The 24,860-nt window shown below is 45.7% G+C and overlaps 2 protein-coding genes across 4 annotated transcripts; both read left to right on the top strand.

Moving 5' to 3' along the window:
- Positions 1 to 4,524: 4,524 nt before the first annotated feature.
- Positions 4,525 to 11,118, top strand: vps11 (VPS11 core subunit of CORVET and HOPS complexes). 3 transcript variants are annotated; one of them, XM_070917342.1, is made up of 16 exons: positions 4,525 to 4,666; positions 5,614 to 5,762; positions 5,847 to 5,982; positions 6,062 to 6,225; positions 6,347 to 6,594; positions 7,318 to 7,519; positions 7,634 to 7,770; positions 7,886 to 8,083; positions 8,254 to 8,395; positions 8,718 to 8,900; positions 9,032 to 9,193; positions 9,304 to 9,437; positions 9,582 to 9,784; positions 9,941 to 10,112; positions 10,206 to 10,428; positions 10,595 to 11,118. In XM_070917342.1, exons 1-16 carry the CDS (start codon positions 4,525 to 4,527, stop codon positions 10,757 to 10,759), a joined length of 2,760 nt encoding a protein of 919 aa, XP_070773443.1. In that variant the 3' UTR covers positions 10,760 to 11,118. The 3 variants fall into 3 exon arrangements, with proteins under 3 accessions (XP_070773443.1, XP_070773440.1, XP_070773442.1); XM_070917339.1 differs by having other exon boundaries at positions 7,619 to 7,770; XM_070917341.1 differs by having other exon boundaries at positions 5,614 to 5,768; positions 7,619 to 7,770.
- A 799-nt stretch (positions 11,119 to 11,917) lies between these two features.
- hyou1 (hypoxia up-regulated 1) lies at positions 11,918 to 23,830 on the top strand. The gene is made up of 24 exons (XM_070917151.1): positions 11,918 to 12,056; positions 13,249 to 13,324; positions 13,471 to 13,564; positions 13,738 to 13,816; positions 13,924 to 14,078; positions 14,359 to 14,435; positions 14,534 to 14,715; positions 15,365 to 15,480; positions 16,369 to 16,555; positions 16,643 to 16,777; positions 17,506 to 17,588; positions 17,744 to 17,876; positions 18,001 to 18,185; positions 18,319 to 18,457; positions 18,877 to 18,934; positions 19,310 to 19,386; positions 19,743 to 19,916; positions 20,043 to 20,209; positions 20,309 to 20,396; positions 20,579 to 20,835; positions 20,930 to 21,014; positions 21,172 to 21,439; positions 21,540 to 21,647; positions 22,933 to 23,830. The coding sequence occupies exons 2-24, from the start codon at positions 13,255 to 13,257 to the stop codon at positions 22,980 to 22,982; spliced, it is 2,967 nt and encodes a 988-aa protein (XP_070773252.1). The 5' UTR covers positions 11,918 to 12,056; positions 13,249 to 13,254; the 3' UTR covers positions 22,983 to 23,830.
- Positions 23,831 to 24,860: the final 1,030 nt, after the last annotated feature.

Raw genomic sequence — 24,860 nt, 5'->3', positions numbered from 1 at the left:
GTTCATGACGGCTAGGCTCCCATTACTCGCTCAGTGTTTCTCCCCCCCCGCGGCACACTAACTGTGGTGCATTCAAAACCACGACGAAATCGCGGCCGAGTATTTTGACATGTCCGTTAAGGTAACGCTTCTGTAAAACAGCGCGCGGTAGCTACAAATAATCATGTTTAGACTGAATGTGTAAGATTAGACCCGCGCATCCCCTTGCATCCCGAACTGGAGCCGAGCATAGCTGAGGGCGTTTGCCTGTCTATGTTTATCTTTTAAGTGGTAGGTTCAGCGTCCCCTGTGGGGCTCATGAGACAGTAGGTCAGCTTAAAAAAAACGCTTCTTGTGATGGGAGATTGCGTGAAAAGTGATTTCAAATATAGCCTTAACCCTCCCACCAAGACCCGCTTCGCCACCACAGAGCCCCTCGGCCAGCTTGTCGCTCAACGCCATCGCAGTCCTAAAGTCAGCGTAAAGCGTTTTCTTTTTTTCTTTTTTTTTGGAATAGTGAAATGCAGTTTTTTGTCAATACTTGATCTTATTGCAGTTTGCGTAGCAACTAGAAAAAGGTTAATTCCTTGCGTGCAACTTATTTCACGGAATAGGTGTGTGTTTTTTTTTTTTTTGTTTGTTTTGTTTGTTTATATTGCGTAAACACTGCACTAATTTGTAGCTGAAGTTTTGAGTTGCTCTCGGAAGGAGCAATAAAATGCCTTGTCTCCACCGATCACAGTGTTCTTATACCGTAGCCTCTTAATAGTGTCTTCGATGTCCTGGACCAGGCCCCAAGCGCCGATGTAAAAAGCAATCTAAACGGATTATTTGTTTTATGAAATAGTTTTATACCACACATGTCTCATAAAATGAGAAATTTGGGGGGTGGGGGGGTGGGGGGGTCTAAATGCAGAAATAAAATGTTGTAGGGTTTTTTTCCCCCGATTTCGTGCAGAAACAAAATTTGATGCGTCGAAGTCAGACCCCGCTATGCTATGGTTCCTCTCAGAGCTAATGGAGACAAGGCATTTGATAGTACCCCCCACCCCCCCCTCCCCACATTCGTTTCCTATCGGCCTTTTGAGATTGTATTGCATTGTAATGGTCTACTCAGAGGTCACGTGTAAATCAATGTTTTGATTTTTTTTTAGTTTTTTAGAAGTATTTATATTTAGATAGCAGCGTTGTGTTTCTTTATTTTTGCCTTTTTGTTTTTGTTCATGTTTGGTCACAATCATTCCATTTCCGCAGCCTCTGTCTCGGCCGTACCTTTTCTTTTTTTGTTGTTGTTTACAGTTGTGTCAGCTGTTGTAACGGTGAGGTTCAAAAATAATAAGGACGGATGCAGTTCAGCTGCAGGTTTGTTGTCTTCCCAAGGGTTGGTGCAACCTGGAAGAGCTGCTACAGGCTAATGGACTCCCCAACAATACCCCTCACCTCTTTTTTACCCAGCAGCCTTTTTGCTCCTCTGTGTAGACCAATACTCTAATTTATCACATTTTAGATACAATCACATTTCTAACTTTTATAGCTCTTTTTTTTGTTTTCTATTTGATCATTCTTCTGTTGAAGTGTGTGCATTTATAATGCTCTTTTAACTAGGTCCTCTTTATGAATTTCAATGTTTGTTTGTTTGTTTTTTTCCTGAGGTCAAGTTTACTGGATTAAGAATGTTGTCAAAAAAAAAAAAAGACGGAGCTCATAGACGACGAATGCATCCATGCTTACCTGCGAAGCAAACCGGCACTGAGATATATATATACACACATATATATATGTATATATGTGTATATATATATATATATATATATATATAAAGAAATGCACCGTCTCTCAGACAACGACCTTATCTTTTCACCTCTGGAGGACTCTTGGATATGTGTTGGGATGTGTTCAGAGTGCTTTCAGGACGGACGAGTAAGAAATGAATGGTTACGTGGTGATAATGTTTTGCTTTTTTAGGCCCTTGTGTGCAAGCAGTGCAGCATATGCAACAAATCAAGAATTCCTCTAAATTTGTCCTTTTAAAGTCTAACAAACTAACCGCAGATGTCTCCCAGTTAAGCTTAAGGGATACCGCAGCGCGCTTTATGATAATCCTAATAATAAACGGTATGTATATTTTTTCAGATACGAGAGAAAGTTACATCAAGGATGAGGATCATCCGAGCAGTAAACTGTATAGTTCTTCCCACTGGTGGACATCAGTGTAGTTCTTTGCAAAGACAAAGAAACGGTCCCCCACCCCCACCCCCACCCCCAAAATAGAGATATATTTGCTTGTAGCAAGTGAGTTTATTGACATTTGCCAAAGAAAAGGGAAAGGTATATTCAAATGGAAATCCTGTTTAAAACAAGGACAAAGAGAGAGGGAGAGAGAGAGGGAGAGAGAGAGAACGCTGGCAGAACGGTTGTGCTCTGCATTTTCTAGGTGTGTAAACTCTTCAGGTAACAAAATCAGCACAATTCATCCTGTGTGTCCAATGGGATTTTCCTCTGCGTTTGAGCCCAGAGTTGGAAGGAAGTGCAACAAAAGGGCGCCGCTCAATGCCTCTTTTAATATAGAGTATTTGCACCTTACGACCCAAACCAAAATGATCACGGTCTTTGAGGAAAAGATGTAGTTTTTACCCACTCTGTGGAAATTATGCATTTTAACTATTATATATACGCGAGAATCCAGTCGATAACAGATCCACACATCTACCAAACAGCCATAATACTGTCATTTCCTCATCCCCTCACTTTTTCTATCTAGAAAATGCTTCTATAAAGTTGAAAATTCCTATATTAGTTACCTAAATGACTATAATACCCTTTTGTGCTAGTACTGTCTTCTTGAATGTAATCATTTTGTACCTGTATTTTTCTAATTCAGTCTTGATTGTACTGTACGTATGCTATGATGGTATACTGTTCCTTAGGTGCATAGTTCGTCACAAACCCCAACAGTGCTCACGACAGGAATAGCCGCTGCGCTGCGAACTCCAATGGAAATGTGTTTGTTTGTTTGTTTTTTAAAGGTCCAAGACGACTTTACTGTACCATATGAGCATCCATGAGACTGATAAACTGAGAGATTCTTGCATTTTGAGTGGTATAGAACAATAACTCCCCCGCCCCCCCCATTGTTTGCAACTTTCTTTTCTTTTTTGCAGTAAAACTGAAAGTCTGTTCAGGACAGTTTATAAAACAGGGACGCTCCTGCAATCAGATAGAACAATTGAATGCTTGAGTTGCAACTTATTTATTACTGTTCCTTTTTTTTTTTTTTTTTTTTTTTTTTTTTTAGAGGTTTAGCTGAATAAAATAAACAATAAAATATACAACTGAATATGCATCAATTTATACATGAACGTGTATAAGATTTACCTACCCTTTACTGGAATGTAGATCATGGCTTCCTTTTTTGTTTTTTTTTGTGTGTGTGAAGAAGAATTTATGTTATTCGTAATCATCATGACAGACAAACATGTTTTTTTTGTCGTTTTTTTTTTGATTGTTACAGCCCAGTTGTTAAATGCAGCCATGCCTTACTGGAACCCCTGCTTAGTGAGGGATCCCCCCCCCCACCCAGCCACCCACCTTTCCCACCTCACCCCACCCACAACTCCTATGTCATAACACTGTTTGCCGATGCAACTATTATTCCTTTTACACTTTCTGCTGACGCAACTATTACTTCTCGAACACCTATTAAAATAACCTCTATTATCTGTACGTGTGTGTGTGAGAAAGTATTTTGTCGCTTCATGCCAATTCGTAAAACACAGTTTTCCATCTCATTTGGACAGTAACAGGTTGTTATTTCCTCACAGGGTTATGTTGTGGTGTTGAGTTGAGCCCTTGAACGGCAGAACGAAGCTCCCACAACGGATTCACACAAACAGAACTAAATTCAAGCTCCCGTATTCTGCTCTATATTTTTATTCTGGGAGTTCACTAGAATAGCTTTGCATGATTCACAGTTCAGAAAAAGTCCTTATTTATCTTCTGCTGGCCCTTCATGGGGCCTCTCAGTTCACCAGTGCCTGAATCAGATGACCTGCTGGGGGGGGGGGCGTGGCTGAGTGCAGTGACATCACAACCTCGCAGAAGTCCCTACTGCTCGTTTTAAAAGGCGCAGTGTCTGAATACAGGCTGTGTTTCATTTCTCCGTGGACTGAGCGTTTTCTTTTTTTCACAGTATTTATACAGCACCCAGAGCTGCTTTATAATCAAACAAGACATGGAGATCTCACTTTCTACAATATGGGACCTTTAAAGATTGAATTTGTGCTTCAGAACCTTACATAATACATACAATCAGAAGTTATTTTATATTTATCTATATATATATATATATATATATATATATATTTATTTATTTATTTATTTTTTACCATGGACACTTATATAGTGGTCGGGTTATACATGTGTGCACGTTTTGTGTAGTTCCATTTATTCGGTACACCTCGGTCGCAGTCGAAGCCGGCTTGCTCACGTGACTTTCTGTGTCACATGACAACGCCCCGTTGAAGCTACTTTGCTACCGCTAACAAAATGGCAGCGTTCTTACAGTGGAGGAAATTTGTCTTCTTTGACAAAGACACGGTGAAGGACCCGGTGGACAATGGGAAAAACTTTGTTCTTCCAAGCGGAGTGTCGGCTTGTGACTCCGGCCGGGGTCACATTGTTCTGGGAGATATCCTTTTAAGAGCACCAATTAGCTAGCTCGGCTAATGTTGTTGTGGGCTACTGACAGCTGATGCTAGCCCGGAGCAAACCCCAAAGCGAGGTAATTCGGTACCCGTCTTAGAAATGAATAACTTTGCCTTCACAGTAAGTCGAAGCAATGGGCTGAAGACCGCACTGCAGAGCCAGGCTGTGTTGCGTCGGCATTGGTAACAGCGTCACGCCAGACTCGGCTTAAAAATCTCCCAATTTAGTGAGGACTCTGCCGTTCGACGTAGAAACGACTTAATGTCAGACGTTCTGGGTCTTTGGGAGCTACTTTCCATTTCGGTGTACATTCTGACCGAGACACACAGAACAGCAATGAGCTAAATTACATTTTTATTGGTCTGTCTGCGAGAGTTTCTCAGTAGTTGTTTTTTTTTTTGACAACATAGTCGAGGTTTCAGTCATGGTGTGGCGGTATTATTACCTGACAGGCAACCCAACTTGGAATTATCAAATATGTGCATGGGATGTGTGAATAAAAAAAAAGCATGCAGATTCACATGCAGCTTTGTATTGAAGTGAAATTCCATGGCAAGGTCCTGTTTATCTACAGACAAACCAGGACATGTTGCCTCTACACAATCCAGCCATGCATGCATGCATAGCTTCTGTCTATTTGGAGCACAGAAAAAACACAGATAAAAGCCTTTATACAACACGACCATACAGAAATACTACATTGTATGATTGGTTTCGTGGGGTTAGAATACAAAGAAGTGTGTTTTAACAGTTAAGTGCTCAGTGATTGACAGTCTGGCTTTGGTTCCCACATCCTAAAACTGCCACAGGAACGACCGCTCTTGAACCGCGTCATTGAAACTGCCAAACACATCATACACGCTCCCCAGCTCACTGCATCTCTCGTACACTAGACTGTACACAATTGCCCTTAACCTCCGATAATGTCACATATGGATGGCAAGGTCTGGCTTTTGACACGCTCCCTGCAGTTGACGTTTTTTCAGGCCTACAAGCTGCGGGTGACGCACCTCTTCCAGCTGAAGCAGCACAGCATCCTCGTATCAGTGGGGCAGGATGAACACGGGATAAACCCTCTAGTAAGCGTGCGGTTCTCTAAGAGATTGTGTCAATGATTGATTATTGGGCCGCCACTAAACTCAGCTGCTCAACTCATTTTTCAGGTGAAGGTCTGGAACCTTGACAAGAGAGACAGCGGGAATCCTCTCTGCACCCGGATTTTCCCCGCAATTCCCGGCAACAAACCGACCGAAGTGTCTTGCCTCAGTGTGCACGAGAACCTCAACTTCATGGCCATTGGTAAGACCCTGCTTGCATGACATAAGTAGTCGCTTTCTCCTCCCGGATCATCACAGATGTTTTTCCTCTTCCCTGACAGGCTTCACAGATGGCAGCGTGGTTTTGACCAAAGGCGACATCACCAGAGACCGCCACAGCAAAACTCTGACCCTGCACGAGGGAACCAGCCCCGTCACGGGCCTCGCTTTCCGCCAAGTTGCAAAGGTCACGCACCTGTTTGTCGCCACCCTGGAGAAAGTCCATGTAAGTCAGGTCGCTCCCAGAACACTGGTTTTGCAGCGTAAATCTCGTCTGTTTTTTTTTTTTAACCAGCAAGATTTATAGAGCACCCCTCTCCGCTCCCTTCTTGTCTCCCCTTGCTCAGTGCTACACCCTGTCCGTCAAGGAGTACCCTAAAGTAGAGCTGGACACACATGGCTGTGCGCTGCGCTGCTCCTCGCTGGCGGACCCCTCCCAGGATTCCCAGTTCATCGTGGCCGGTGATGAATGTGTGTACCTGTATCAGCCTGACGAGCGAGGGCCCTGCTTTGCCTTCGACGGACACAAGCTGTTGGCCCACTGGCACCGCGGATATCTGTTCCTGCTCGTCAGGGACGCAAAGTCGCCCAACAAGTGAGGACAGCGCTAAATGAGATGACCGTCGATTTTAACGTGCCACTTTAGATGCTCACATGGTAATATTTTCATTTGAAAAGTGGATGGGGATGTTTAGGAAGGATTCGCAGCCCTCCTTTAGGCGACGAAACGTCAGATTTAAGCTTCAGCCTATTTACACAGGGGGCCCGCACCTGAAAATAGCACCTGCTTATATCTATTTTAAGGCGCTGCTGTGCAGAGATGCAAAATACGGGAGGAGGGAATGGAATGGAAATCCATACAAATAGTCACTGCACCTGATTGTATCACTGCTGACTGCAGAGGAGACTTGTAACGTCTGGTCTGTTGTTTAACCAGTACTTCCTCACACATAACCTTCCTCGTGCACCCATGAATACACACACTTGCAGAGTCTCCTCAACCTGTTATTCCAAAGTTCAGCGGTAGAAGCACTTTTCTTTTTGTGCTGCATCGGGTTAATACCCTGCTAAATTTGCTGAAATCACACTGTACGTTGTGGTGTTACCAAACACAATTGGAGCAAATCTGACCGTTTTCATTTGATGTAGTGTCAGCCGAGCCTCACGTGAAATTACGGTAAATAAGAGTGTGTTGTGTGGGGGGGAAAAAAAGAAACTATCAATATCAAACGGAGCAGCTCTAGTGCAGAGTGCAGCCACGTTGGTTCATGACTGGCGGTTTTGTTAAGCATTAACGCCTAATTACTTCTCTTCTCAGGACCGAGTTCGGGAGCAGGGAGAGCTCTCCATCAGACAAACAGCTGCTGACCATCTACGACCTGGACAACAAGTTCATCGCCTACAGCGCCTCATTCGATGACATCGTCGATGTGGTGGCCGAGTGGGGCTCCTTCTACATCCTGACCAGAGATGGAAAGCTGTTTGTTCTCCAGGAGAAAGACACGCAGACCAAACTGGAGGTGAGTCCGCAGGGTTCCCACCTCTGTATCAACCAGCGGTGATGTTGCTGCGGATCGGCCGTCACCTCCTCGTTTGTGTGTTTTTTGTTTTTTTTTAAGATGCTGTTTAAAAAGAACCTGTTTGTGATGGCCATAAACCTGGCTAAGAGCCAGCACCTGGACAGCGACGGACTTTCAGAGATCTTCAGACAGTACGGCGACCACCTTTACCTTAAGGGAGACCACGACGGTGCCATCCAGCAGTACATTCGGTAATGACAACACTAGTCTGCCCGGGCTTAACCTGCTGCTGCTGCTGCTGCTGCTGTTGTTGCTGTTGTTGTCTTAGAGCGGACAGTGATTGTACCGTGTTTGACTAATCGTTAGCACCATTGGGAAACTGGAGCCGTCGTACGTCATCAGGAAATTCCTGGACGCGCAGAGGATCCACAACCTGACGGCGTATCTGCAAGCCCTGCACAGGCAGTCCCTGGCCAACGCGGACCACACCACGCTGCTGCTGAACTGTTACACCAAGCTGAAGGACAGCTCCAAGCTGGAGGAGTTCATCAAGGTGACCGACCGGTTAGGTGTTTTTTTGTTTTTTTTTAAGTGAGACAAAAGCGAAGGGTTTCCTTCAGAGGCTCAGTAAAAGCACAGCACGTCATTTAAAGCCTACTGTCTTAATGGACAGGTCACTGACGGCTGCCATGTTATAACGCCAGTGTCCTCTCCCGCGCTCCACTCCAACAGAGCAGTGAAAGCGAGGTCCACTTCGACGTGGAGATCGCCATCAAGGTTCTGCGGCAGGCCAGCTACCACAGCCACGCCGTTTTCTTGGCCGAGAAGCACATGCACCACGAGTGGTACCTGAAGATCCAGCTGGAAGACCTCAAGGTAAATAAAAACAAACATTATTTGATCGAAAGAACATTAGTTCAGCCGTTTATTTTTTTTCAAGCAGAAACGTCAAACGTTTGCTGGCTCCAGCTGCTTTAAATGTGAGGATTTGCTGCTTCTCTTTGTTGTTTATGGCAGTAAATAAAGAGTCTTTAGGGTTGTTGGACTGTCTGTTGGACAAAAGAAGCAATTTGAAGGCCTCACTTTGGGCTCTATTTTCTAGACGAAACGACAATCGTCAACAGCGACAATAACCGATAATGAAATGAATGTTCTGCGTCTGAAAAAGAGCTTCGCTGTGTTTCCCTCCAAATCCCAGAACTATCAGGAAGGGCTGCGCTACATCGGACGCCTGCCTTTCGAGCAAGCTGAGAGCAACATGAAGCGCTACGGCAAGACGCTGATGCACCACGTTCCCGAGGGTACCACGCTGCTCCTGAAGGGCTTATGCACCAACTACCAACCCAGCGGAGACACCGCTGAAAGAGACAGCCTGGATAGGGTTTGGGTCAGTCTGCAGTACTAAGCACTGGGATAGCCCTGTCCTGAAATCACCAGAGCGATCGTGTAATATGTTACGACTTTTGTCAGAATTTATTAATTTTTTTTGTCCCATATTTGTTTTGGTTTAAGGCCAACTCCGAGGAATTCATCCCTATTTTTGCCAACAACCCCCGGGAGCTGAAAGCCTTCCTGGAGCACATGATCGAGGTGGACCCCCGTTCTCCCCAGGGTGTGTACGACACACTGCTGGAGCTCCGGCTGCAAGACTGGGCACACGAACAGGACCCTGAGGTCAGTCCAGAACGCACGGACCAGCCACGAATCCTCGCACAATACATGCGTAATACAAGCTTTGACTAAGGGTCTTGGTTTTTCCTCTCATGCTTCTGTTTTCGACATAGAGAAAAAAGGTCCTGCAGGGTGAGGCCGTGTCGCTGTTGAGGAGTGACAACACTGTGTTCGATAAGGCCCTGGTCCTCTGCCAGATGCACAACTTCAAAGAAGGCGTCCTCTACCTCTATGAGAAGGGCAAACTGTAAGTGAGGGAGAGCAGGCCAGTTAATGTGATTTCGTCTCTGTGTTTGTCAGCGGTTTCCCTACCATTTGATCCAATATATATATATATATATATATATATATATATATATATATATATATATATATATATATTTGTGTGCAGGTACCAGCAGATCATGCACTACCACATGCAGAATGAGGAGTACGGGAAAGTGGTAGAGGCCTGCAAGCGCTACGGGGACCAAGAGGGTTGCCTTTGGGAGCAGGCGCTGGGATACTTTGCCCGAAAAGAAGAGGACTGCAAGGCCTACATCAGCGAGGTCCTGCACCACATTGACCAAAACAACCTGATGCCTCCGTTACTTGGTGAGCTGGGGGACATTTTGCTTCGCACTTCATGCACGCTTGTTGGGATTTTGGTCAAAATATCTAATCTATAAGATTGAGATGGTTGAGGTTTCTTGGCATTAGTAGGGTGTTGTTTGATCCATGATTTAAATGTTTTTTTAATGCGCACCGTAGTGGTGCAGACGCTGGCGCACAACTCGACGGCCACTCTCTCCGTCATCAAGGACTACCTCATCAACAAGCTGCAGAGGGAGAGCCAGCAGATAGAGGACGACGAACGCAAGATCGGCCAGTACCGCGAGGAAACCGCTCACCTCCGCTCCGAGATCCAGGAGCTCAAAACGAGGTGGGTCACGTCAAGGACGGGGGTTTGACCTTGCAAGAGGCCGTAGATTGTCCAGTATGAACGTAAACCTTCTACCCCGACATTTCCACACAGTGCCAAGATATTCCAGAAGACCAAGTGCAACATGTGCAACAGCCCTCTGGAGCTGCCGTCGGTACACTTCCTGTGCAGCCACTCCTTCCACCAGCACTGCTTCGAAAGCTACGCCGAGAGCGAGGCCGAGTGCCCCACGTGCACCCCGGAGAACCGCAAAGTCATGGACATGCTGCGTGCCCAGGACCAGAAGCGCGACCTGCACGACCACTTCAACAGACAGGTAACAACGCTCGAGCGTTGACAAGAAGGAAGTTAACCAAAACCAATAGAAAATGAGTGTTTTTCACATGATTTGGTTTTAATCTCATTTATTTATCTACTTGCCTGAACACCACCAGAATGTCTGAGTAAATGCTACTTCTCGTGTGCTTTTCTATGGTTTTCAGTTACGCAGCTCTAACGACGGTTTCTCCGTCGTGGCTGACTACTTCGGTCGAGGAGTGTTCAACAAACTGACTCTGGTCACCGACCCGCCCGGCAGCAAAACTGTCGGGAGTCTCGAAGTGAACCTGCAGCGAGACCTTCTCATCCACACCAAGAGAAACTGCTAGAAACCTCAGCGATTATGGTCTGAATCCCTATCTGAGCTTCACGCTTCTCACACTCGGCCACATGCGTTGCTGCACGGGATGCCACTTTATTTAGCCGCGAATGCAGCTGCCTGCTTTTTTAGTACCTGTGCTGGACATATTTGCATTTGTATAAATGTACTTAAACTTACTTTAAAACATGTAATATTGTGTCCTAACACCTTGCTGAATGATACCTTGGAGAATTTTGTTTTTGGTGTTTTTTTGCCTGTACTCATAACGTAATCTTGCACATACAGAAAAATGATAGAACTGTCTGTGGTGAAATTATTTAATGTCTGTCACTCGAACTGGAGGATTAAAATTGTGACTTAAGTCTTTATTAAGTGTACTTTCTTCATGTAGCTTTGGTTTTACAGTTGATAATAAGGCACAGCGATTACAGCAAGATTGGTGTCAGAAATGTGTACAAGTCAGGAGACGTGCTTTATTCTGAAAAGACAGATTTACAAAATAAAAACTACCGTCAGTGTAACAGTATATAACATACAGCATTTATGCACGTTACCTTCAGTTATAAACTGAGCGAATAAACAATTAACTAAATCATTCACTGGTATGCTCAGACTTTACCTGGGAATGTCGTCACTCAACCTACGCCCACTGTCTGCACGTGGACCAATTGGATGTAGCCAGAAGTCGGGTTTTCGACGTCGCTCACCTCACGTGGCCCAATCACGGGGAAGTGCGTGGAGCGAGGTGGGCGGGCTCTGCACTGGAGGGTCATTGCCGGTTGATGCACCAGGCGTAAAGGCTCACGAGGTTTATTACCGGAGACGAGGGGGCCTTCCTTTCAAAATAAGAGCATAGACAGTGTCCCTGCTGGTGCAAGGAATTACAGTTTCGCTGTACTAGTGAAATGACGTGACATTAATTCATCTCAGACAGCAGACAGTTAACGCACTGCTTTGTACACGTTTCCCTGACGAGTGTGTGTTCACCGCGATACCTCAGTTTGTCTACGTCGTGTTTTGCTCTTACACGCTACCCGGAAACACTATGTCCGTTTGCCGTTAGCTCGTCAATAGTTTTTCCTCCCAGCAGCGGCTTCAGTGGATCCAATGAGGTGACGCCGCGTTCGGGGCCCGACTGCTGAGAGCAAGCCGGTGATAAGGGGAACTAAAAACTACCAAGTGTGACAACAAAGAGGCTCCGAATTAGCCCGTTAACCAGGACAACTCGCCCGGGGAGAAAAAAAGAAGCACAAGTGTGTCGCTGGCGCCCGTTCGCAGTTTAATTTGTGCCGGCTGAGGAAAAGGTAGGTTCACGCCACAGCACAGTGTTCCAGTCATGCTTTTGATATTGACCGTTGTCAGACAGCGAGCTAGCTAACAGTAGCTGTCAACTTATGTTGGAGCCATTTCTTCACCCTTTTCTAGCAGTGCTTTTGGTCGTTTTGGAAAGGTCCAAAGATGGCCCACATGTTTCCAGTTGTGTTTTAATTTGAACGCCAGGCAGTAGTTGTGGTATTCCAACTTAGCTTAACTGTTTCATAGCTAATGCACATCAGCAACTACGAGCAGCCAGTTCATTCAAGTGGTTTCCAGAAGCCAATAGGCTAGAATTGTTGTGTTTATTTTGTTTTCTGTTAATACTGAGGGTGTGAGTTGTACATCCGTTTCGCCGTCATGCGTCACTGGCTCACCGGGGGCTAGAAGTTTCTGTGCAGATTGCCTGTTGTTCTCTCCCCTTAAACAGTGTTCTGGGTTTTTTGGGTTTTTTTTCCCCCCCGATGTACTCAATCAGAGTTGCAAGCATGCGTTTGCACCGTTGAGAACGAAACACACACTTCCCTCAGAGTGGTTTCTTGGTGCATATTTAAAGCTTTAGCCAACATCAAAGCTTGACAATGGGCATTAATGCCACGTGTTTGGAGACAGTCCACACCTATGTGGGTTGGATCAGGTGCAATAGAAGCCACAACACCACCTACCTGGCAGTGGCACTCTGAACCCGGCTTCAAGTCCCCCACGGCCGCAGAAAGCACTGAGGAACCATGAGGAAACACCAGCTGCGATTGTACGTTCAGATATCCCCGTTTCTACTTGTGGGGAAGAAATCAGGCTTTGGTGTGGATGCAAAAGAGAGCAGGATTGGCTTTTCATCATGGTGTTCCTCTTGGGGGGGGCTGCACCTGTTCCCAACATAAAGAATGAAAAGGACGAGCAACAACAACAACAACAACACTGGACAAATAGCGTCTCTCCAGTGCAGGTGGATGTACAAAGATGAGCAGGGGATAAAAGCTGTTTGATATTGACAGTGGTGTGAGTGTGAGTGTGAGTGTGTGTGTGTGTGAGAGAGAGATGAGGGAAATTTCAAAGGTGAGGTTTCGACACACTCTGCAAACACAGACGAAGATTAGGACCAAGAAAGGACCTGTGAAAAGTCCATGCAGTCGATTTTGTCTTGTTTTCGTATAAATGTGTCTTTTTGTTCATCTTTTACAGCTCATCATGGGGGGGAGGACGCTGGCGCTGGTCGCTCTCTCCTGCCTTGTCCTGGCCACGTTGCCCTCTCGCACAGGTAACGGGATCCACCGACATGAAACCCTGCAACACTGATGAATACGTACAGCTGTTTGGGAATGGATAAGCCGGGTCAATAATTCCACCCTGCCGTAATGCAGGAGCTTGCCAGCTTTACATTAACGCATCCTTTTGTGCTCGCAGTGACCGTGGCTGTCATGTCAGTGGACCTGGGCAGCGAGTGGATGAAAATGGCGATAGTTAAACCCGGCGTGCCGATGGAGATTGTTCTGAACAAGTGAGTGTGACTTGGGTGTTTGTCGTCGTGATCACGGCGCGGTTTCCTTGAGATGCACGCTTAATTAATGGACGACCAGAGTACAAAAAGCAAGTGAAATGAGTACAGCAAATGACATTTCAGAGTTGACCTTGTCTGTCGTCTTCTGTTTTTTTGTTTTTGTTTTTCTTCAGGGAGTCGAGGAGGAAAACGCCCACGGCCGTATGTCTCAAGGAAAATGAACGACTCTTTGGAGACGGCGCACTAGGAATGGTATGACGTCTTCTCAAAATGTCCTAAGTAGAGTTCAGACATTCGAATGGCCTCAATTTAATATATATATATATTTTTTTTGTTTCATCACATCGTGTACATTTCAGTCTGTGAAGAACCCCAAAACGGTTTATAGACACCTCCAAAGCCTCCTGGGCAAGAAGCACAACAACCTCCAGGTGGCGCTCTACCAGAAACGCTTCCCTGAGCACCAGCTGCTGGAGGACCCAGTCAGAGGCACAGTTTACTTTAAAAACTCAGAGTGAGTCTCTCTTCTTTCTTTTTCCCACACAATAAATGCACACTTTTGTCAACTCATTTGTGAGGTTTATTTATTTTAAAAGAGTTGGTCAACCCTGACCTCACAAGTCCAAAGGGTGGTTTGTTTTAGTCTCTACATGGTATATACTGTCAGATGATCAAAGATCTTTTCTAATAAACTGACTGATGATGAGGTACTGTAGCTATTCTCAGGGGTATTGCAGCAATTGTCGTGGAAGCATCAGTATTATGATGTTATGATTATTATTTTTTTCTGCCAGAGAAATGCAGTACACCCCCGAGGAGCTCCTCGGAATGGTGCTCAATTATTCTTGCGGACTGGCTCAGGACTTTGCAGGTCAGTGTGCTCGTGGGAAGAAGGTGCGTCATTGTGTGACACGTTTTGCATATGTAAAGCGTGCTCATTTGCTCGTCGCAACCTCTCCCGACTCGCAGAACAACCGATCAAAGACGCGGTGATCACCGTCCCGGCCTTTTTCAACCAGGCGGAGCGCAGGGCGGTCCTGCAGGCCGCGCAGATGGGCGGTCTGAAGGTCCTCCAGCTCATCAACGACAACACAGCCGTGGCCCTGAACTACGGGGTGTTCAGGAGGAAGGACATCGACAACACAGCCAAGGTGCAGCGTCCGGCGTCACTCCCAAACACGCATGTTTAAAGAATCAGTCTGGCGATATTCTGTATTTATCATATTGTCACCAAATCCCATGTGCAGACCCAAGGTAACAATGAACGTAGTGTGTGTGTGTGTGTGTGTGTGTCAAAGCCTGATATATCTTCTTCCACAGTGCCATATAGCTCCAAAAAACTATGTGACATGTAGTTTAATTTGACTCAACCCCACACACGCCGTCCTGCTGCCCCAAATACTCACTAGAGCACCAAATGGGGATTAATCCCCCTCTGAAAATAGTCCCCATCAAATGCACTATTTCCTCCTGTTTTAGTAACATTTGTTAAAAACTCCAGTGGCCAGTAAATTACTGAACCTTTCATTAAAAAAAAAGAAAAAGAAAAGAAACTACATATTTGTGAGTAGTTTTGGTGTTTTCAAGGGATTTGTTGACAACTACAAAAATGAATAGAATATCAACAGCTTTATCCTTACATGTATTTTACCATTTACTTTAGAAGAATCAAATCTCATGTTTGATATTGTTCAGAATGTTTTAAAGCAACTTCATATTTAGACCACGTTCACATTAATGTATCTGTAACTGTGTAGGAAAGCCACAAATTGCCGAACATCCGATCTCGCTTCCTTTCAGAATGTCATGTTTTACGATATGGGCTCGGGCAGCACCACCGCCACCATCGTCTCCTATCAGACCGTGAAAACCAAGGAGTCTGGCACCCAGCCCCAATTACAGATCCGAGGTGTCGGGTGAGTCTGCTGATCCCCCCCCCCCCATCAGACTCTCGCTTTGTCTTCCAAGCCCCCTTTTTTTTAAGACCAGGATGCAGTTTTGTTGTTTGTGTATGGAGTCCCAAAGTGCTCAATATTGAATAAATAAATAAGATCGAGATTAAATTAAAAATAGCAGCATATTAATAATTACTGCCACAACTGCCACCAAATGTTGCTAGCTCCTGTTAGCTAACAATAATACAGTAGGTACTTCTTAATCAACCCACTAGAGGCTGCTCTAAGTAAACACAGTGCATGCTACAGACGCACTGAGGCAGCAAACTAGCTGGTTGCTGTAGCTAACAGGAGCTAGCTGGAGGTAGGAGGGGTGATGTGATTGGCTGAGGGGTGAGGAGGTGCTGACATGAAAAATGCCATTATGAAATAAAAACATTTGTAAAAAATATGTAGAACTTAATATAATAGTATTGAAATAACATTTTATAAGTATTCAAACTCAATTCATTATTTCATGTAAGAAATGTGTCATTATGAAATCCTGTTTCATAATAAGTTGACTTTTCATAATTTGCTTTTATACTGTGTATTTCACTGAATTTCATGATTATTTATTTGACATTGAACATAGCCATATGTGAAGATATCAAAATGCATTTTTCGCAAATGAAAGGAAGAGTGGAAAGAGCGAATAAAAAGGTACAGGAGGAGTCAGAGCAGCTGAAAGCAGGGGTCAGATTAGCTTTTCTCAAAATTTAAGGGCATTCCATAGTAAGACTGCACACTTGGCCACCCACTGACACTTACAAGTAAAGGTGACTGAGTGTTAAAGATGCTTCCCGAAGTCTTTCGAGTGTAAACGATTAATGAATTGTAATCCAGTCCCTCCGCTCGTCCTGGCTGCAGGTTTGACCGCGGGCTGGGGGGCTTCGAGATGGACCTGCGACTCCGGGACCACCTGGCCAAGCTGTTCAACGAGCAGAAGAAGAGCAAGAAGGACGTGAGGGAGAACCACCGGGCCATGGCCAAGCTCCTCAAGGAGGCTCAGAGGCTCAAGACGGTGCTCAGCGCAAATATGGAGTTCATGGCCCAGGTGAGTCCCAGGAGCATGCAACCCGCAACCTTCTAGTCCGTCTCGCTGCAGTGGAAATACTGTAACTGCGTGTTGGTTTTTTTTCAGGTGGAAGGTTTGATGGACGACATCGACTTCAAAGCCAAGGTGAACAGGGCCGACTTTGAGGCGCTGTGTGCCGATCTTTTCGAAAGGGTGCCCCGCCCGGTGCAGGATGCCCTCGCGGCCGCAGAAATGAAGCTGGTGAGTATTCTCACGGCGCCGACTCCACAGGCCTCATCCGGCCGCAGCTTGGTCGTCCCACATGGCGGGATAAGATGAAACTTCAATGATCGCTGTGGGTAGTTGTGGCTGTAGATTGCTGAACAGCCAGGTAGAATAAGAATGGGAAAAGATCTCCTATTTGCATATGATATGGTATGACTGAAGGACGAGTTTGGGTAGGCGGTAGATGTTTTGCCTACTTGTCCTTGTCCTGGCTCTTTTAAGCCGGAAGACAGGGCCACCTAGAGTTTCTGGTGCCCATGACTTCATTTGTATTATTTAGTTTTTATTACTGAGATTAGGCTGACATGTTGGTTTTCTTTTGCTTAATTAAATCATCTTTTTATTTTGTTTATTATTATTATTATTATATATTTTTTTTTATGTGGGACCCTAAAGGGGGGTGGCAAAAATGTGAAAAGAAATTGTCCTTATGTTCATTCTATTTGATTGCACCTGACAAATGAATAACTACACACGAAAGAAAATAATAATTCTGCAATATGAAATGATTGATTGGAAAAGAAGTGGGACTACAAATGGGGAATTTGGAATGTCCTACCTCTGCTGATGAAAACTGGTTTCTTTTTCACACACACACACACACTGGTAACAGTGTTACAGTAGGGCCAAATGAGCAGTGAGTATAAAGTCATGGATGTTTGCGTCACCGCCGTGTCTCTGACGTCTTGTGTTTCCGCTGACAGGAGGAAATTGAGCAGGTGATTTTAGTGGGTGGCTCCACCCGCGTCCCCAAGGTTCAGGAAGTGCTGCTCAAAGCTGTGGGGAAGTAAGTGCTCTCATTTGAATGACTTTCACTTTGCGAAAAAATGTCAGCCATAAAGAGCTGCGTCCTTCCGTGTTTTCCTCACCGTCTGGATGAGAGAAAACGGGAGTTTTGGGAGAAATACCCGCGGTTGCTAACTGTGAGTTTTGCCCGTGCAGAGAGGAGCTGGGGAAGAACATCAATGCGGACGAGGCGGCTGCCATGGGCGCCGTGTACCAGGCCGCCGCCCTCAGCAAGGCCTTCAAGGTCAAACCTTTCCTGGTCCGAGACGCGGCCGTCTTCCCCATCCAGGTCGGCGCAGGTCATTCGCCGCCTCGTGCGTGCTGGAGGCTAAAAATCCGACAAAGACGTCCCTTCGGGGCGGGGGGAAAGAAAAAAAATGTCAATGTCAAAATGTGCTGTTTCATCCCGTTAGGTGGAGTTCACCCGCGAGACAGAGGAAGACGGGATCAAGACCCTGAAACACAACAAGCGTATCCTCTTCCAGAGGATGGCGCCCTACCCCCAGCGCAAGGTCATCACGTTCAACCGCTACAGCGACGACTTCGCGTTCGACATCAACTACGGCGACCTCAGCTTCCTGAGTCAGGACGACATCAGGTTGGACAGCTATTATTATTATTATTATTTATTACTTATTATTATTAACTTGCCTTAACCTGTCACTGTATTCCCTCCCGTGATTTGAATGCTTTTTGAATGAAAAACCCTGTTCCCCCTCCATGTTCTGCAGTGTGTTTGGCTCTCTGAACCTGACCACAGTCAAGCTGTCCGGCGTCGGCAGCAGCTTTCACAAGCATGCGGACGCGGAGTCGAAAGGCATCAAAGCCCATTTCAACATGGACGAAAGTGGAGTGCTCCTGCTGGATCGGGTCAGTTGCACCTCGCAGTGTTTTCACCTCCCCGTTACATCCGACTTATTGGATTAGACTTCCGTCGCTGTTCTGCCATCTCTCCTGGTTTGCCGCGTTGTCCAGCGAGGCTTATTGAAATCAAAGCCGAAACTACTTGACTCCGAGGAAATGTGCTTAACTCCACAAAGGAGATTAATAAAAGTGAAAAACAAAACATCCGGGGATTTATGCGTGCCTAATCGCACCATATCCAACACAACTTCCAAATTTGACAATCCTTTGGGTGAAACTTAACACGATGCACCGAGCGAATGAACTCTGGCAAGCGACACTTACTTGCAGACGCACAGCAGAGAAAACAGTGATTTGTAAAAAAGAGCATCAGGCAGAATCACCAGAATGCAAACATCATGTTAATGTTTCATTGTCATCCACAGGTGGAGTCTGTCTTTGAAACTATCGTGGAGGAGAAAGAAGAGGAGTCAACGTTAACCAGTAGGTTTCGCAAACGCGCATCTTTAACACCAACCCTTTTCTCAAGGGACCCCTTTTTTAATATTGTGTGTATATACGCCGACGACCCCCACCCACATACAATTACAAAAAAGGATAAAAAGTAGCCTACTTCTTTTGAAATATCTACGAATATTTCATTATATTCACTGCATAAAAAACAATAACCTAAATAGTGACCTTAACTGCATGCATGTTGCATTTAATGAATTGCAAATTCTTACACTCTTAAAATCAAGAGGGCTTCGCGGCGTCCCCGTGGAGCTTTGGCGACCCCCCCCCGACAGGGGGTTTGTGAACCACTGGCGCATAGGACTCGTTATTACGTAACTCAGCCACCACTTTGCTGTCTTTCAGAACTGGGCAACACGATTTCCACCTTGTTTGGAGGAGGATCGTCAGAACCCGCCGCAAATGTGACCGAACCTGTCCAGGTACGTTTAGAGCCGTGGTGCCAAGGTCCCGCCCATACATCCGCCCGACCCAATCACTAGCACACCACAGTCAATTACAGCTGTCAATCATGACGTCTCACCCCATTTTTTTTATAGCATCAAATAACTGATTAAAACCAAACTGATAAGAAATATTTGACGTGTACCATGTCCCATCGGCTAACATGGAGGGGGCGGGGCTTATGACCTAGCTTCTGATTGAGGTGTTTTGGCCTCACTTTTGTCGTCCATCTTTATATATACAGTCTATGGTGCACACGTGTCGGGCGGCATTTATCCCGCACGTCTGGCCTAAGATTGTAGCTAACGCTGTTCCCTGATTTTCTCGTGTCCAGGACGAGGAGGAAGTGCCCCCAGAGTCCGTAAAGGACAGCAAGGACGAAGCCCAGAAGGACGAGGCCCAGAAGGAAGAAGAAGCCAAGGAGAAGCAGGACAATTCAGAGAAACCTGCAGGCGAAGAGAAAAGTCAGGAGAAGACCGAGGAGGCCGGGAGCAAGACTGAAGCCAAGGTAAGATCTGCCGCTACCTCTCCGGGCAACGCTCCGATGTGAATACAGCACTTTGTGGAAAAATCTATATTCAAAAGAGGCTAGTCTCTACAGACTTGAAAGCAACTGTATTTCTGCCCGGTAAAGGAGGAAAAGGACGGAGAGAAATCTGGGAATGCTGAGTCGGAGAAGGACGCGGAAAAGAATGCAAAGCCTCAGAAAAAGAGCAAGATCTCTGAGGACATCGCCGTGGAACTGGTCGTCAACGACATCCTCAACCCCACCCTAGATGATGTCACTTCCTCCAAGAAGAAGTAAAACGGCAATTTTTCATTTCTCATCAAGTCTTGCGACGTATTTTTTTTATTTTTTATTTTTTAATCGTCCAAAACGACTCTTTGTGTCTTTTTCAGGTTGCAGGATTTGACAGACCGAGACCTGGCCAAACACGAGAGGGAAAAGACACTTAACAGTCTGGAGGCTTTTATCTTTGAGACACAGGTGAGCAACGTAAAAAAAAAAAGATGTATTTTTTCAGTTTTACCTTTTTTATCCGACATTAACCCTCAATGTAAAATCATTTAAAAAGAGGACGTTGTATAACAGTCATATCACCTGTGCCTCCTCCCCCAAAAAACACACCATTCTTCTGTTTAACTTTTTCTTCTTTTTTTTTTTCCTAGGACAAGCTGTACCAGGAGGATTACCAGCTGGTGGTGTCGCCGGAGGAGAAGGAGCAGATCTCGGCCAAGCTGAGCGAGGCGTCCGCCTGGATGGACGAGGACGGCTACGCGGCCACCACCAAGCAGCTGAGGGAGCGGCTGTCTCAGCTGAAGAGCCTGTGCAAGGACGTGTTTTTCAGGGTGGAGGAGCGGCGCAAGTGGCCAGACCGCCTGGCCGCCCTGGAGAGCATGCTCAACACCTCCAGCTTCTTCTTGAGGTGGGCGCCGAAAGGAAAGGTGGCAAGGCGCGAGGATTTTTGTGGCGGGGGCAGTTGTTTTGCATTAACCACTCGCCTTCTTTTTCTTTCAAAGGAGTGCCAGGCTGATTCCGGAGGATGACCAAATCTTCACTGAAGTGGAGCTGAACATGTTGGAGAAAGTGATCAACGAAACAACGGTAGGTGGATGTCACGCCGTGGACGATTGTCGCCTTATTTGTTTAGTTTACTTTAGAGAAGTCCCTCCAGAGCCACAGAAGACATTTTAGAACCGTGCTCCCAGGCTGAGCAGTTCTCCTGACCCTCATGTGTAACATGGCCTCTGTCTGCTTCCAGACGTGGAAGAACGAGACGGTGGCAGAGCAGGGGAAGCGCTCTCCCATGGAGCGGCCCGTCCTGCTGTCCAAAGACATCGAGTCCAAACTGGCTCTGCTGGACCGGGAAGTCAACTACTTGCTCAACAAAGCCAAGTTTGCCAAGCCCAAGGCCAAGGCCAAGGCCAAGAACGGCACCAGCTCCGAGAAAAGCAGCAAGGCCAACGGCACGGCGGCGGAGGAGGAGAAGGTCATCCCGCCCGCGGAGGAGAGCGCCGACACGAAAAGTGGTGGGGCAAACGGCTAAACTCGCACGTTCCCTTTTTATAAACATGAAAAAAGAATTAAAAAAAAAAAAAACTTCTCACATATCCTTTCATTCACGCACAGAAAGCCAAGAGGAGGTGCAGCCGGGCGAAGCCCCGCCCACCGAGGAGAGCGCCGCACACACAGACTCAGACAGCCAATCACAGGCCACAGAAGAAACAACCACTACAGGTCGGTCCGCCATACCTGTTGCCGATGATGCCAGAGAACTTTAAGGGCGGGGAGGCGGGGAGGCGGGGAGGGGTGGACAAAATGATTGGAATGAATGAACTCCTCGCCGACACACTTAGTCTCAACACAGATGGGACATTAGCATTATTGCTGGGCTGCATTAAGCTTGTCAATCATCCCGTTACTTTATACTGTAACAATAGGCGTTTTTCAGGCCGGATAGAATTATTTTATAGTTCTAAGAACAGTTGGAGGACCCCCCCCCCCCCCCCCCCCCGTTTTTATTTATTTATTTATTTTTGTGTTCTCTCTGGGAGCGTTCGTAGTTCTTAGAACGCACATTTTAGCTCCTCCTTCATAGTAGGTACTCTCCCAGCACAAGAGAAACCTTGGCGTGACATAAATGTGCGTTGATTGGTCGAACGCGATGCCAGTGCAGCACCGGCAACCGCCATCTTTAAAAGTAAAATAAAAAACCCTGTGTAACAGCCCGTAACGGTAGCCTTAAAAAAAAAAAAAATGTACCAAAACACGGAGTAATGGGGCCGACAGTGACTTTATTGAGCGATTGTGCGCGACGGCGGTAAATACAGCGCCATTTTGACTCCACCAGCCGGTTTACGTCGCCTCAGCGTTCCTATTGGCGGTGAGAACGTAAGGTATGTAGTTCTTCAGGGTGGGGGGGGTGTCAGTGGGTCCTATTTGGTCTGAAAACGCCAAGATGAATAAGCTGATTGATTTAAGAAGATATTTTTCTCAAATAAGGAACATAAAATTGAACTACTTGAGTTACAGTGGTAGCAGAAGTTGACATTTGACCCCACTGGACTGCGATGATGTGAATGAATGTGCTTGTTGTTACGCCTGTTCAAAAGTAATAAATCCTGCAAAATAATGTGACCTAATTTATTACATTTAAAAGGTTGCTTTCCACCCTGCTCTCAGAGGAGCAGCTGTGTTACATTTTTTGACATCGCTCGGGCCTTGAAATGGCTACAAAAGTATTTCACACCGGTCACGTCAGTGTCTTAACGTCAGCAAACGAGAATGAGATGACCAGGCCTTCTACTTCCTGCCAAGGCCTCCCCCCTCCCCTCCCAAATGTCTCTGCTAACAGGCTTTACCATAGCAACAGCTTGTTTCTGTGTGTCTTTTTTAAAAAAAAAAGTGAAATCCATTAACATGGACTAGAGTTACTGTGCTCTCTGAACTGAGTTGATGTGATCACACACAGTATTCATTTTTCCAACCCCCCCCCCCCCCCCTTCTCTGTCCTCATTTCCAGGACCAACGGAGAAGGCCCAACCTGAAAACCACATAGAGGATGAATTATAACAGCTGGAACTGTGGGGGGAAAAGAGAAATCACTATTTATTGACAGTGTATAAATGTTCCTTCTCACTCTTTTTTCTGTTTGTTTTTTTCTTTTTCTTATTTTGCCCCCGCCCCGCCCCGCCCCGCCCCGTGTAAGCAACGAACACTTAAAACACCACGAGGAAGCAGTTTAGATTAAAAGCCCGGGGCTGTGCTGTCGATAGATCCAGATCCAGACAGAACCCCCCCCCCCCCCAACCCCCAACCGATGATCACAGCGACGCTGATTACAGAGGGAGATGTAAGCGGCGCTTGGCCGTATCGAAGTATATGGACACTTGACAGGGATGAGTGCTGTGACGCTCCGGTCCTGTCAGTCATGAACATTTCATTCCTTGCTTTGTCCTCGGGCACCTGCGTCCTCAGCCGTGGTGTGTTGCTGCGAGGTTACTGCTAAGTCCGAACACCTGCACCTTTTTTACTGGCTTTCCACGGCCACTTAATGGTGAGGGGGTGGTTTAATTCTTGGGAGGACTTCTCCACAAACGTGACTTTTTTTCTTTTCCTTTTTGCTCCAGTCCATAATTTATTTGGCCATATAATTTGTAGGTACATTTGTAGAAAACATGGGCAAAAAAAGTGGAAGCAAACCTCGATAAAAAACTCAATTGGAAGTGCAGTTGGTTGATTTTTGAATGGAAACAATATGGGAAGTCGTAGTACAATTACCGACTGGGCTTTTTAGGACTTTTTTTTTTTTTTTTTGAAGGGGGAGAACTGCAGGAAACAAAAGTCAGGAATGGGAGATGAAAACAGTGTTGTTGTTTCTAAACTGTTAATAAAAAATAAAAAAATCTTTTTGTTTTTAATTCGATTGTCATTTTGTGAACGTATTAACGTCGTGATTTCACTTTTGGGGTCGGTGCATTGAAGCGGGCCACCCGGGGTCAAACACACTTCCATCCATCCTCTTGGAAGTGTGCCGCCGGTTTTCAGATGTACCTGGCCCCCGGCCCTTGGCTTTCTACAGGAGAGGTTTTTTTTTTGGTTGTTAAGCAATTACTGCTCAGCTTCATATTTATAAGTTTGTAATTTGTGGTTTCACTGTGCTCCAGGAATTACAAGTAAATATATTGAGGTCAAACTGAAATACCTGACCAAACAACATCAAAACCATCCTAGTAGTTTTTCTGCCAACAGAGGGTTTGTACCACAAACTCCGGCTTACGGGCTACTTTAGCGGGGTGCTAGCTTTGTACTAAACAGCATAGTCACTGACACTGAAATGTTTTATCATCAAGTTTTTAAAAATCCTGATCTTTGTAGTTTTGTTTTTTTTTACTTTTTCATATCTGTAACTTCATACCTAACACATGGAAAAGTAGTTTGAAAGTTGCTAGGTTTAAGGGAATCCCTTTGCAAGTCATTGACTTCTGCCACTAATTAAAAAAAAGAAAAAGTTAAAAGTTGCTTTGAGTTTGTCGGCTGGCTGAATGAAAACGGTCCCTGCCAATTTCCAGATTTGATTCCCCCCCTGTTGGGGAAATGAATGTGATGGTGTTGAAATCTCTTTATCCTCCGCCACCTCTACTCTCCCCAGGTTTTGCCCACTGACTCGACACGATGTCGCGTATCTGACTCCTGTAATGTCGGAGTCAACAGGTGAATGATGAAGGCACTGCTTCCTGTGTCCAGCTGAGGGGCTGCCAAAAAGGTCTGATCTGAAAACAAACGCAGAATAATCTAAAGTTAAGAATTATGGCATTTTGCACCGCTTTAGTCTTTTTATAGTTTTTCTCCGGGAAGGTTTTATGACCAAAAGGCTCTGTTAAAAGGAACCCCCCCCCCCCCCCCCCCCGGGTTTCAATAAAGTATTTTTGATTCTGATTCGCTCTATGA

Source organism: Enoplosus armatus, chromosome 13 (genome assembly GCF_043641665.1).
Source record: "Enoplosus armatus isolate fEnoArm2 chromosome 13, fEnoArm2.hap1, whole genome shotgun sequence".
Lineage (NCBI taxonomy): Eukaryota > Metazoa > Chordata > Actinopteri > Centrarchiformes > Enoplosidae > Enoplosus > Enoplosus armatus.
Note: the sequence above shows the minus strand (reverse complement) of the source record. Positions and strands in the feature narration are given on the sequence as shown.

Bases quoted from the DNA above. Each gene is read 5' to 3' on its own strand.
- vps11 (XM_070917341.1), top strand. From the start codon at position 4,525: ATGGCAGCGTTCTTACAGTGGAGGAAATTTGTCTTCTTTGACAAAGAC. The intron at 5,769-5,846 runs GTGCGGTTCTCT...CTCATTTTTCAG, and splicing joins GGATAAACCCTCTAGTAAGC to GTGAAGGTCTGGAACCTTGA. The intron at 9,785-9,940 runs GTGAGCTGGGGG...TGCGCACCGTAG, and splicing joins CCTGATGCCTCCGTTACTTG to TGGTGCAGACGCTGGCGCAC.
- hyou1 (XM_070917151.1), top strand. From the start codon at position 13,255: ATGGGGGGGAGGACGCTGGCGCTGGTCGCTCTCTCCTGCCTTGTCCTG. The intron at 14,716-15,364 runs GTGCAGCGTCCG...GCTTCCTTTCAG, and splicing joins ACATCGACAACACAGCCAAG to AATGTCATGTTTTACGATAT. The intron at 19,387-19,742 runs GTACGTTTAGAG...TCTCGTGTCCAG, and splicing joins ATGTGACCGAACCTGTCCAG to GACGAGGAGGAAGTGCCCCC.